Source organism: Arvicanthis niloticus, chromosome 1 (genome assembly GCF_011762505.2).
Source record: "Arvicanthis niloticus isolate mArvNil1 chromosome 1, mArvNil1.pat.X, whole genome shotgun sequence".
NCBI classification, from domain to species: Eukaryota; Metazoa; Chordata; class Mammalia; order Rodentia; family Muridae; genus Arvicanthis; species Arvicanthis niloticus.
In genome coordinates this window covers 62432461-62445159 of record NC_047658.1, presented here as the reverse complement: position 1 = coordinate 62445159, position 12699 = coordinate 62432461, and the positions used below count along the sequence as shown (strand labels likewise).

At 39.8% G+C, this 12699-nt stretch overlaps 1 protein-coding gene across 4 annotated transcripts in view; it reads left to right on the top strand.

Annotated features, from left to right (window-relative positions):
- The window catches only part of Ankrd42 (ankyrin repeat domain 42), a 46362-nt gene extending 35083 nt beyond the window's left edge, over positions 1-11279 (top strand). For 3 of the 4 annotated variants that reach the window (XM_034502201.1, XM_076937929.1, XM_076937937.1), the window contains 3 exons: positions 6751-6877; positions 8134-8278; positions 10883-11279. In XM_034502201.1, the coding sequence (XP_034358092.1) occupies positions 6751-6877; positions 8134-8278; positions 10883-10969 (359 nt within the window). In that variant the 3' untranslated portion in view covers positions 10970-11279. Of the gene's footprint in view, positions 1-6750; positions 6878-8133; positions 8279-10047 lie in introns of all 4 variants that reach the window. The other variant, XM_076937941.1, reaches the window with a different exon arrangement.
- Positions 11280-12699: the final 1420 nt, after the last annotated feature.

Below are 12699 nucleotides of genomic sequence, written 5' to 3'. Positions count from 1 at the left end.
AATTATTTTATTTTTGAGATTATAATATAATTATGCTATTTCTCCATTCCCTTTCCTCCCTCAAAAACTCCTCATATACCCTTCCCCGCTTCTTCAAATTTATGGCTTCTTTTTTCACTAGTTATTATGCATAGATTCTCAGTCCAGCAGTTTTTAAAGACAATGTTTGCAACAATTTTTATGTTTACCTGCTGTGCCAAACAGTTGTCATTATTAGAGAAATGGACCAATTCAAAGAACCTTCTGTTTGGTATTGGTAGCCATAGGGGACAGTAATGAAGAATTGAAAAGAAAATAGGAGTATAAAGAAAATGAGTCAGAGTGATGGTATAGGTAACTATTAGGTCTCTGAGGTGACATTTCAGAAGAGACCTGAATGATGAGAATGAACTGTATGAAAGTCTTGGGAGAGAATACTAGACAGAGCATGTGCAAAGGTGAGTATCAGTGTGCCTGAGTGGAGTCACTAAGAAGTTAACAGAGAAGCTTGGAGAGGTGAGTGGGGGTCCAGTAGGATCATAAATACCCTAATAAGAATTTAGATTTAGGTTTTCTTTTAAGCCTTTGGAGGAGTTAAGGGCAAGAATGATGTTATTTGATGTGTGTTTAAAGACTGTCATTCTTGAAAAAAGACTGTTATTCTAACTACTGGGATGTAGCAGACCAAGAGGCACAAAGAATATAACATTTAATATGGGTTAATTAGGAGAAAACATATTCATTTGACAATATGGATAAAGTGTTTAATTTAGAAATTTGTAAAAGAATTGTGCAAGAGCAGTACAGTATAGTGTTATCGTATTGTTTCCTGGGCTCTACAGTCTGTAATGGAGGCCCATAGCTACCAGACACATTCTTGTTTTGCTTCAGTGCTTTTTATACTAGAGATTTTCATTCCAGAAGAGCTTTCATTAACTTTTTGTATTTCCTTTTAAGATCTCTCTCTCTCTCTCTCTCTCTCTCTCTCTCTCTCTCTCTCTCTCTCTCCACTATGTTTTACAGTACCTAGAAGTTGGTTGTGAAGAAAGTAAGTCAGGATATGATTAGTTCTACTTGTTTTTCCATCTAGACTTCCAGAGGGTTGAAAGGCCATTTCCTTTCCCAGGGCCTGAATGAAAGTGGGAAGGTCAGAGGAAGTAGCCTTAATTGAGAAGAGAGTTGGTGATAGCTTGGTTTGAAATGGAGATGGTGAGGTTTGGATATGCTGTTAAAGGGGCCATGGGATTTGCTGATTGATCTGGGTGGGAGGAGTTTGAAGATGAAGGCAAGGAAAGATGACTCATAGGCACTTGGCCTGCATAGTTAGGTGAATGGCAATGCATTTAAAAGGATTATTCACTCAGGAGAGAGTAGCAAGGGAACCTTTGTAAAAGTGCGGTTTGAGCTTTCCCTTGAATGGTAGGATTTAGATAGGTGACATGGATGAGGAAGGCATGCCATTTATCCAACATGTGTGGATCTGTACACTGTTCACAGCCTTGACTAAGAACTACGGAAGTATACCACATACAGTTCTGCATTTTGGAATTTAGAAACTATTCTGGATTCAACATAGATGTCTCTGTAACTCAACTACAAGATATCTTGGTAACTGTGCTCTCTCAGTTATTTCTCTTTTATCATCTAGCATGTGCTTACTGAATATTGTTTATGTGTTAGTGTGAAGTGCTAGGATTACATTGGTACACACATTAATCATTTCTTCATAATTTTGGACTGATTTTTATAATTTTTAAAACTATGGTAGCATTTATAATTTTCTTTCGAAAATATTTACTTTTTGCTGTTTTTTATTGTGGATGTGCATATGTGTGCATGTGTGCACATGAAGTTAGATGACCTTGGAGTCCAGAGGCTTTGGATCCCCTTGGACCTGTAGTTTTAAGTTGTGAGCCACTGTAGAGCTTTGAATATGCTTGGCCCAGGGAATAGCACTGTTAGGAGGTGTGGCCTTGTTGGAGGAAGTGTGTCACTGTGGACTGTGCTTTGAGCCCCCCTTCCTAGCTGCATGGAAGTCAGTCTTCTCCTAGTGGCCATCAGATCAAGATGTAAAACTCTGAGCTCCTTTTCTAGCACCATGTCTGATTTATAAAAAGATAAAGAGAAAAAGAATACGTTCTATGGGGGTGTGGTGAGGTGTGGGAGAAGGGGGTGCCTCAGCAGACCCACGCTAAGGCATCCCTTCCCCCGAGGGACCAGCCACAGGATAGTATAGAATAGAGTTTATTTAGAGCATGGAGAGGGAAGTTAAGAGGGTAGTAGAGGCAGAGAAAGGCAGAGAGAGAGTAGAGAAGTAAAGGCTGGTCATGAGCACATGGAGAGAGGGGGATGGGAAGGGAATAGGAAGGGGAGAGGAAGAGCAAGAGAAAAGCAAGAGACAAGAGATTAAGAGAGGGAGCAAGCCCACTGGTCATGCCTATCTGGCCATTGCCAGGTAACTGTGGGGAGGAGTATATCTGGCTGTTGCCATGCAGCTGTGGGGTAGAGTTTAGACAAAATGTTAACAGTGTCTGCCTGGATGCTATCATACTTCCTGCTATGATGATAGTGGACTAAACCTCTGAAACCATAGTAAAGCAGCTTCAATTAAATGTTTGACTTTATAAGAGTTGCTTAGGTCATATTGTCTCTTCACAGCAGTAAAACATGAAGATAGCCACTAAATGTGGGTGTTCGGGTCCTAACTTGAATTCTCTGGAAGAGTAGCAATTGCTCCTAACAGCTGAGAGAATGTATTAATTATGTTTCTGTTGCTAAATACCATAATCAAGCATCTTAGAGAAGGAATAGTTTATTTAGGCCTATAGTCTCAGAAAGGTGTTAATCCTGGCAGGGAGGTATAATTATAGTAGCAAGCTGCTGGCCACAGGCATGGTGGCTGGAACAGGAAGCAGAGAGCTTTGAAGGAGAGAGAATAAAACTCAAGATGGTGGGAGGCTTTTTTGCTCTTAAAGCCTAGTCTCATTGACTTCTTCCTGCAAGGCTGCATTGCTTACATCTCCTAGTCATCTAGGGACTGTATCTTTAAATATCAGAACCTTTGGGGGACATTGTCATTCAAACAGTAACAGCCATGTTTATGTTTAAAGACTATCATTCTGACTATTGAGGATATAATGGACTGGAGGGTGAGAAAGCATGACATTTCTAGTCTCTCGATTATCTTCTTGATTGTAGCAGTGAGTTTTGCTTCACTGCTCTGGCTCCTGGTGGATCACACACGCACACCCATCCTGGAGTGATCTTTGGATCCGTGAATAAAAGACACACACACACACACACACACACACACACACTCACACACACTCACACACTAGTTTATTTTTAAAATGCCTTGGCTACCTTAAAGACTGAGCACTCGTAAACCTTGCCCTGCTACCCCAGGCCCAATTGGGGAAGTGGCCAGTGGTCACTTACCTGGAATGATTGGTTGGCTTTATCTCCTGCTGCTCCTGAGTCTCATTCTTCTACTCAGAGTCATGGCAATCTCCTCCATTCTTCTCTGCGTTCTACCCACCCAACTCTAAGTGTCCTACCCTGTTTTATCGGTCTTTATTGATGGATCAAAAACCAATTGGGGTGGAGGTGTTCAGTGTCTGGACATACAGATTCCCAACTGAATCAAAGCCTTAGAACCAATCTCCAACATATGATTACCAGTTGGAGGATAATCTGATTCTATTTAATGGTGTCTTAGTATGCTCAGGCTGTTGTAGTTAGAGACTGGGAAAGTTAAACAACAGAAATTTATTTCTTGCAATTAGGCGCTGGAAGTCCTAGATCAAAGTCTAACATGATTGTTTTATGGAGAAGTGCCTGCTTTTGACTGTGAGATGACCATGTCCTCAAATGAAAGAGTGAGGAAGGCTTAGGGGCAGAACAAAGATGCAAAAGTAGTCCACCTAAAGTAGACTCCTCTAATGATATTAGTCTCATGAGAATAGGACCCCTGCTGCCATGCCATTTAACTCCAGTCACCTTCTAAAAACCCTGTTTCCAAGTAACATCACATTGGAATATAGAGCTTTAATGTGAATTTTGGGAGAGATCTGTTCAGTCAATAATGAATAGATAACCACTAAAACATCCTAAATTAGTTTAAGTTAGACTGCTCTTCTCCACCAGAATACATGCTACTTGACACAAATAGATACCCAGAAACCAATGAGGTTGTGGTTTTTATAGGTGTTATGCTTTAAGCAAACAAATAAACAAACAAATGAACTGGAGAGATGGCTCAATAGTTAAGAGTACTGGCTGCTTTTCTAGAGGACCTGGTTCAATTCCCACTACCCACATGGCAGCTCACAACTGCCTGTAACTCTAGTTTCAGATCTGACACTCTCACACAGACGTGAATGCCAGCAAAACACCAATCTATATTTAAGAAAATGGAACTAATTACTAATGGTAATTAGAGCAAATTTTGTTTCTGTGGCAGTTGTGCTGGCGGTTCAGCTATTGGTATATAATTCTCCTGCCAGGATTTTTACTCAGTAATATTGAGAGGTTTACATTTCTATAGAACTTTATAAAATGTTTTTATCTATCACAGTTTAAGTATATGGGAATGATATCTCTTAAGAAACATTAAGGTATCACATTATTTTGTTTATAAAGAGCCTATAGTGATTTGAATGAAAATAGCTTTCACAGGCTCATAGGGAGTGGTGTTATTAGGTGTGCCCTTGTTGGAGGAAATGTGACACCGGGGGTGGTCTTGAGGTTCCAAATGCTCTAGCCAGGCCTATTGTCTCTCCCTGCAGTCTGCTGATTCAGATGTAGAACTCTAGCTACCTTTCCAGCATCAAATCTGCCTGCATGCTATCATGCTTCTATGATGACAGTGGTCTAAACCTCTGAAACTGTAAGCCAGCCCCAATTAAATTTCCTTTATAAGAGTTGCCATGGTCATGGTGTCTTGTAACAAAGGATATTTAGAAAACGGTGCCCTATCTGACTTGTTCCTGGGCATCTCCTCAGCTCTGACTGGGCCTCCAGTTAGATGCGCAGGCCCTGGTACCCACGAGATGCCAGTATGGGGGATGGCTCTGCCAATCTACAATGGTGCATCCACAAAGCTCGGCCGAACCCCAGACAATATCTGCCATCCTTGTAGTACCCAGTAAAATGAAGACTCTTAAAGCTTAATGATTATCTAAAGGATTTATATAGTTAGAAATGCTCAATTAAGATGCTCACACAATTAGAGTTGTTACTCAATATCTAACCGATAGAAGTTGTCACTGAGGACAGCTTTAGACTCATCTGTGGTTCTCCATGGCTGCTGCTCCTCTCCTTCCCCTCCTCCCTTTCTCCCTTCTCCTTCCTCTTTTTCTTCTCCCAGCTCCACCTCCTCTTCTACTGCCTAATCACTGAGCTTCACTGGGAATACAATGTAGCAGAGTAAGTATCCTGCTACAGTGTCTCTTCATAGCTTGTTGACTAAGACCGAGCCCTAGGTTTGTAGATGCTAAGTTACGTGTCCAAAGTCACCCTATAACTGGATGTAAGGATTTCAGACTTGTTTATGTAGGATCTTTGTCACCACACTTATTGTATCCTGAAGGGAGTATGTTCATGCCACATAACCTTACTGTTTCTTCTCACAGTGTATGGTCAGGGAAGCCATGGTGTGTTCTAATGAATAAGAAGGATGGTTTCAGTGGATCTGAGGAAGCTAGAAGAATGTGTTTGAATTGAGGCTAATCTAAGCACAACTGTGTAAGCCATATAGTGAGTGAATAGTAGGTCTTAGGCAGTGGGTTCAGACATCAGAGCTTCACCGCTATTTAGCTTGGTTGCTTTCAGAACATTGGTTTTCTCATTTATGAAATCCAGCAGTGTTGCTATTGCTACCCTGACAGAATTGTTACAACACTTAATTTCATACATGAAAGAATGGGAACTGCTTAAATTGTGGCAGAGGCTCAGAAATGTGTGTTGCCTTCCTTTTGATCTTTGGAAGAAGTTTTTAGTTATTCTGGTTGGAATACATAGTTGTGATTAAACCATATTTTCTAAGAAAAATTGAAACTCATGTCTAGATATATTTATTTTTCCTTTAAAAAGACTTAAAAGCTCCCAGTACAATCTCAGGCTTATTTTTCCAGGGACATGGAAGATCCTTCCATTGTGAATTCTACCAAGGGATAACCTGAAGATGCTAGCATCAGTTTTCTTGAATTTTCTAACATGTAGTATATAATACATGGCCTGGTACCTACTTCTCATCTTAAAACACTGCTTATCTTCTTTTAAGATATTTTGCCTATGATGTCAGCATTATAATTATCTGATGTATATTCCAAAAACAGATAAAGAATCTTCCAAGTATGTTTTTTATTGCTTGCATTGCTGATACTTTCCCTTCCACATATATATCACATTTGAGTCAATTCCTTCCATAAGCAGCAGACCATGGTTCTGTTAAAGAAGAAGCAAATGGAGGTGGAGAGATAGCTCAGTGGTTAAGAATGCCACATGCTCTTTGGCAGGACCTGGATTTGGTTCCCAGCACCCACATGGCAGCGCACAACCATCTATACTCCAGTTCCAGGGAGTCAAAAGCCTTCTTCTGACCTCCACAGGCACACACGGAGGCAAAACACTCATTCACATAAAATAAACTTGATAAATATTTTTAAAAGATGTTGCAAAAGAAAAAGAAGCAAATGTTGAGAGAGTATCATCATCCTGCAAGCATATGTGCTGTCATCTAAACTAGGTTCCTGTTTAACTGTCTTTCAGTGAGAGCTCATAAGAAGATTGTAGAATTGAGACAACTTCTGGAAATCGCTGAGAGCAACTTTAAACATTTGGGTGGGATAACAGAAGAGGATCTAAAGCAGAAGAAAGAACAGCAGGAGTCTAAGAAGTAATGTCCTTAAGACCAATGCTTTGTATTTAGTACCTGTGAGGATCTTACAATGTAGTGGTGGCTCACTATACAATTCACTATAGTCCAGGAATGCTTTATGTTCAAGGAGTTGGCCTGTGTCTTTCTCCTGCATGCTGGAATTAAGGCTTATGCCTCATGTCTGGAATCTGGAAATTTCTTACACATTTCCAAGTTCATCTTTTTGTTTCAGATCCAGCCTTGACTCCCTCTACTGGACCACAGCCTGTGCTGACCCTGAGGAAATACCTATCAGAAAATTTGAACTCAATAATTCCTATCTCTTGTTAATCACACCTAATTTCTATGCCCCAGTTAACCAGTATTAATTAGCCCCCAAAAGCAAATTCATTTAAGTGGTGCTGGTCTCTGGTTAATCACAGCTGGTTCTTCAGCCCCAGCTAACAACATCTGTTGTTGCAGTGAAGCACAGGCTTTGCTTCCAAAGATCTCTTAACTCAAAAATCATCACAGGAATGACCCTGGTAGTGTCTACTCACTTTACAAAGCAGCCTACATCTTTCAAAATTCTTACTTCCAAGCTCCCACAACAGTTCATTAAGCTTTTATTTTAGCACTTGGAGCCTGAAGTTCTAAAAGCTTCCACAATCCTCCCCAAAACAACCTAGCCAGGCCACCACAGCAGCCTACTCTTTGGTACCAATTTCGGTCCTAGTTTGCTTTTTGTTGCTGTGATGAAACATTGACCAAAAGCAACACAGGGTAGGGAAAGTGGTTATTTACCTTATGCATCCAAATTACACTCTTGTCTTTGAAGAGAAGTCGGGGCAGGAACCCAAGGCAAGAACCTGGAGGTAAAGAACTGGCTTGTTCGTCATAGCTGGCTGGGCCTTTTCATATCACTCGTTTCCATTAAGACAGACAAGCTCCCAGGTCAGTCTGATGGAAGGAAGTTCTCAGTTGTAGTTCTCTCTTCCCTTGACTCTTTGACTCTAGCTTGTTCCAAGTTGACACTTGTTCCACATTTTATATCACTGATTCCTGCTTTATTTCTTCCATCTCTTAGTTCTTGTTACCTTCCAGCATACCATGTACTTTGCTTATTTATTTTATGGTCACTGCTTGTCCCCAGTCCCTAAATCAATATAAGATCTTCAGTACCGTCAACAAATAAATTATTGATTTTATTTGCTTTAAAGTATAGTGGTTTCCACTGTTAACAAAAAATAGTTGTTAGGTAAATCAGAACTGACTGAAATAAACATTTTTGATAGGACCATCAAAGAGCTGCAGGGCCAGCTGGCCTATGAGCGACTCCGCAGGGAAAAGTTGGAGTGTCAACTGGATGAATATCGAGTGGAAGTGGATCAACTCAAGGAAGCACTGGAGAAAATCCAGGTCCCCAGTGTTGTAGCTATGGTTGGTGTCTTTACACATTGATTTTTCTTGATAAATAGTATATAGAAGTGGCTAAGACTGTTAGCTTTGAGTTGAGGGTGAATTTGAATTCTCTCAATAATCTTTTTTGATGTGGGTGAGCCTCTGGCCTATTTGAACTTGTGTTGCAAACTAGAGCTAACTATACTTTCTGGAGTAGACATCATGATCATGAATTTGATACTCTTTACCACTCTGAATAAGCATTTTTTCTACTTTCTGGAGCTGCAGTTTGAGTTTCAAATATATAACTTTTGTTATGAAAAAATAAAAAGGCCAAGATCAAAAGGGCAAGAATTTAAATAGTGATTCTACTGGGTGTCAGTTTTAGACAAAGAAACAACCTCTCAAGAACCCAGATCAATACCTGACAGAACACCAGAAATTATAGAATGAGGACAAAAACAGTTTCTCTTCAGTAGGGAACTTAGAGCCATTCAATCTCAGGAGACTAGTCTTTGACTCCCACACTTCTGCAAGAAAAGGCTATGTGTAGTGGGGCATGCCTTTAATCCCAAGTTTTTTTTTTTTTTTTGTTTTTTTTTTTGTTGTTGTTGTTTTTGTTTGTTGTTGTTGTTGTTTTTTTTTTTTTTTTTTTTTTTTTTGAGGCAGAGGCAGACAGTTTTCTTGGTCTTGGCCCAACCTGATCTACAGAGCACATACCAGGACAGCCAGGGCTACACAGAGAAACCTTGTTTCAAAAAACACACTGTGATGTGTGTGGCCTTGGGGACAGCTTAGCCAGATATTATGGGGACTCAGGAACATTGATCCTTTAGGGAAGTTTTCTTCTCCTGTCATCATGAATGACCTCTGCTACCTTGTCTGAACTGTAACAAAACATCCTGACTTTTAATTTTATGCAAGCTGTTAGCCTCTTAATCACTTTAGAGAATGTAACATAAGAGTTGCTTGCAAGATGTTAAAAACAGATAAATGTACATTCTTATACCAAATTTCACTCTCCAGATGAAGCCATTGTTAACAGATTAGTACATCATGTGATGTAGCAAATTTTCTATTTACCCACAGATACAGTGTGTGTGTGCCTTCCTTCAATTCTTTCAACCTATTCTTTTCTTGAAATAGGGTCTTATCATGTATACAGACCTAAAATGCACTAGGTAGCCCAGGCTGGTCTCATTTACAGTCTCCTACCTCAGTCTCCCATGTGTTGTGATTGCAGATATATGCCAACATGTCAGGCTAAGGTGGGTGGGTTGTTTGATCACACTGATAGTATGACACAGGAACAAATTCAGACTCTCTGTCTTCCTATGTTTCTGCAAAGATTCTAACACTCATACTTCAGTGTTAAGCTCTCACTCAGGTCCCCTTTGTCCTGACTGATAACTAAACTTCCATCTGATATTCCCAGCAGGGTTTAAATTTAAAATGGCTAATACCAAACTTAACAAGACCAGATTTCCACTCCAGATCTCTTTTCTTCTTTCCTTTTAAAAATTTCCTTCTTTCCTCCTTTCCCTTTCATTTTCCCTCCCTTCTTCCCCCTCGCTCCCTCCCTCTTCCTACCTCCTTCCCTCTCTCCCTCTCTTCCTTGCAGACAGGGGTTTTCTGTGTAGCCCTGACTGTCCTGGAACTCACTCTGTAGAACAAGCTGGTCTGGAACTCGTAGTGATCTGCACACCCCTACCGCTTGTGTGTTGGGATTCAAGGCATTTGCTACCACTGTCCGGCCCCCAGATCTATCTTTTTAACTGCCTAGGTTTTTTTGTTTGTTTTGAAGACAGGGTCTATGTAATCCTTGCTGGCCCAGAACTCATTATGTAGATCATGTTGTCCCCAGCCTCCCAGGTGCTAGGATGAAGGAGTAAAGGTGTGAACCACTAGGCAGGGCCAGTTTTGGATTCTTGAATCTTTCTGTACATTTCTTTCTCCTTTCATCCATAAACTGTAGACTCTTAACACAGAATTCAGACATCTAGTCCTTCCCTATCCAAATTCATTTGAGTAAACAGTCAACTTTGCTTTTCCTGTCATTTCTTGTTCTGAAAATCTTGCTTTAATGAAGTGGATTCCTCAATTTGGGTTCAGTTTTAATTTATGGCATCAGCCCTACATTTGCCAATTATCCTTATGTAGATGATCCTTTTTGAACTTAACACTTTCCCAACACCAAACTTTAGTTCATTTTGTAACAGTTTTATTTGCACAAAAGATATCAAATTTGAATGGCTGTAGCAGATGAAAGCTAACAAAATATCATAATTTTATATGACAATATGTGTTATTAATAGAGGGTGCTCTACATACATCGCAGAGCAAGATTATTCCAGCATTTAAAAGTGTGTATTGCTCTAATTTTACTTTTATCTTTCAAAGGCAGTTTTATAAAATTCATGTTCTACAAATCAACATTTGAAATCCTCCTTTCACATAACTTGAGTGATAATTTTACATTTTGGTATCCACGCTGGCAGACAAATCTTTTTTTAAAATAAATGTAAATTTAACAAAAAGAAATTTAATCAGAGCAGAAAATACTTAGTGTGGCTCCTTTTCCCTTTTGGACACATAGAAGAATGTTAGCATGGCGCTTTTATTTGACTCTCTTTTTGTTTATAGGAAGATGACTTGTGTGAGTCTAGCAAAGAGAAGCGGCGAGTCAAAAAAAAAGTGTCTCCTGGGGGCGTGATTGTGAGAAGGTACTGATCAGTGCAGTAAGGTTAAATAAAGCCTTGATTTTCCTTTATGTTAGAGATATGTGACTTGATAGAAATTCTTCAGTTCTGAGGATGAAAATGTTGTATATCAAAGGGACTTAAAAATTCCACGGACTCAGGATAGTTTTTATATACATATATATGCAAGTCAACATCTATGAGTAATAATTTTACAAGTATTCATATAAACTGTGAACTATAAGATTGTATAATCTAATAGTCAAAGGAAATCCAATTCTAGATAATAAAAATTATTAAAATGATACTTTGGCTTCACAATAAAGTTGTATTTTACTGTCTAGATGTACTATTACTAATGTGCATATGATCTTAAGAGTTTTGACCTTTGCTAAGTATTACAGTACATAACTCTAAATCTAGTACGTAAGAGATGAGTATTATGAATTTGTGGGCAGCTGGGCTTTGCTGTGACTGTCTCAAGACACTCACGCACACACATACACACACACACACACACACACACACACACACACAGACACACACACACACAGACACATAGATACCTACCCACTCTGACAAAACATTTATTCAAATGACTTCCAACTTTTACAAAGCATCTAGACTCAGGGTGTGTGGGGAGGGGGGGAAGGTAAGTTTTCAAACAAAATGGCTTTACGATTACCAAATGTCTCATTCGAATACTTTATATGAGTGAAAATGTGGAAATGTACTCTCAAAAAAAAAAAAAGTCCATGCTCCACCTTTGCTGAGAAAACCCGTAAGTAATCTGGCTCCGAATTCCATCTTTGCTGTGTGCTGAGCTTTATGGAAATAGTTAAGAGGCAGACTCAGCAGGACCATAGCACATGCATTGTTTTCTCCTTTCCTCTAATTCTTGGAATTGAGACTTTGTCCTTTGTCGACCAATGTTCCTGAACATTTTTATTCTATTTCTTTCTTCCTATGGTGAGCCAGCAAGATATGTGATGGCTATTTAAACCTAGCTAGTGTGAGCAGGATTTGTTGGCCCCACAAATCTGATTGCTAAGATCACATCAGGCTAGTCAGCAGTCTAAGAACTGTTAAAAATGGCACGGGTGGGATGGGGATGTGGATCAGTTGGAAAAAGTGTTTGCCTAGCATGCATGAAACTCTAGGTTTACTATCCAGCGCCACATAAAATTGGGCATGGTAGTGCATGCTTATTTTATATGTCCAGCACTCGGGAGGGCCAAGTTCATTCTTGGTTATATCAATCTGGATAGAGAACTAAAATCTAGAGGGGCTGGAGAGTGTATACAGAGCTTGAAGCACCCGGGTTTGCATCCCTAGCGCTCTTGTCCGGCCTGTGTCTGTAATCCCAGTGCTGGGGGCTAGGAACAGGTGGATTCCTGAGGTTTGTCAGTTTAGCTGAAAAGGTAAGCCCCAAGTTTGGGGAGTGGGAAGGGGGAGGGGAAAAAGGGGGACAGGAATGGGGGGGGAAGGGGAGAGGGAAGAGAGGAGAAATCTTGTCTCAAAAAAGTAAGATACTGAATGAATAAGGGAGACACCTAAAAGTAATGTTTGGCCTCCATATGAATACACATGTAACACACGCAAAGAAAAAAAAAAGGAAGAGGAAAATATTAAGACTTGATAACAACAAAAGGAAAACAATTTGAATTTCCTTTTTCTGGTTCTGGTCTGGGAGGTTTCAATCTCCAATTCTCTATGAGATGGTACTATATATGAATGTATGTATACACACACACACACACA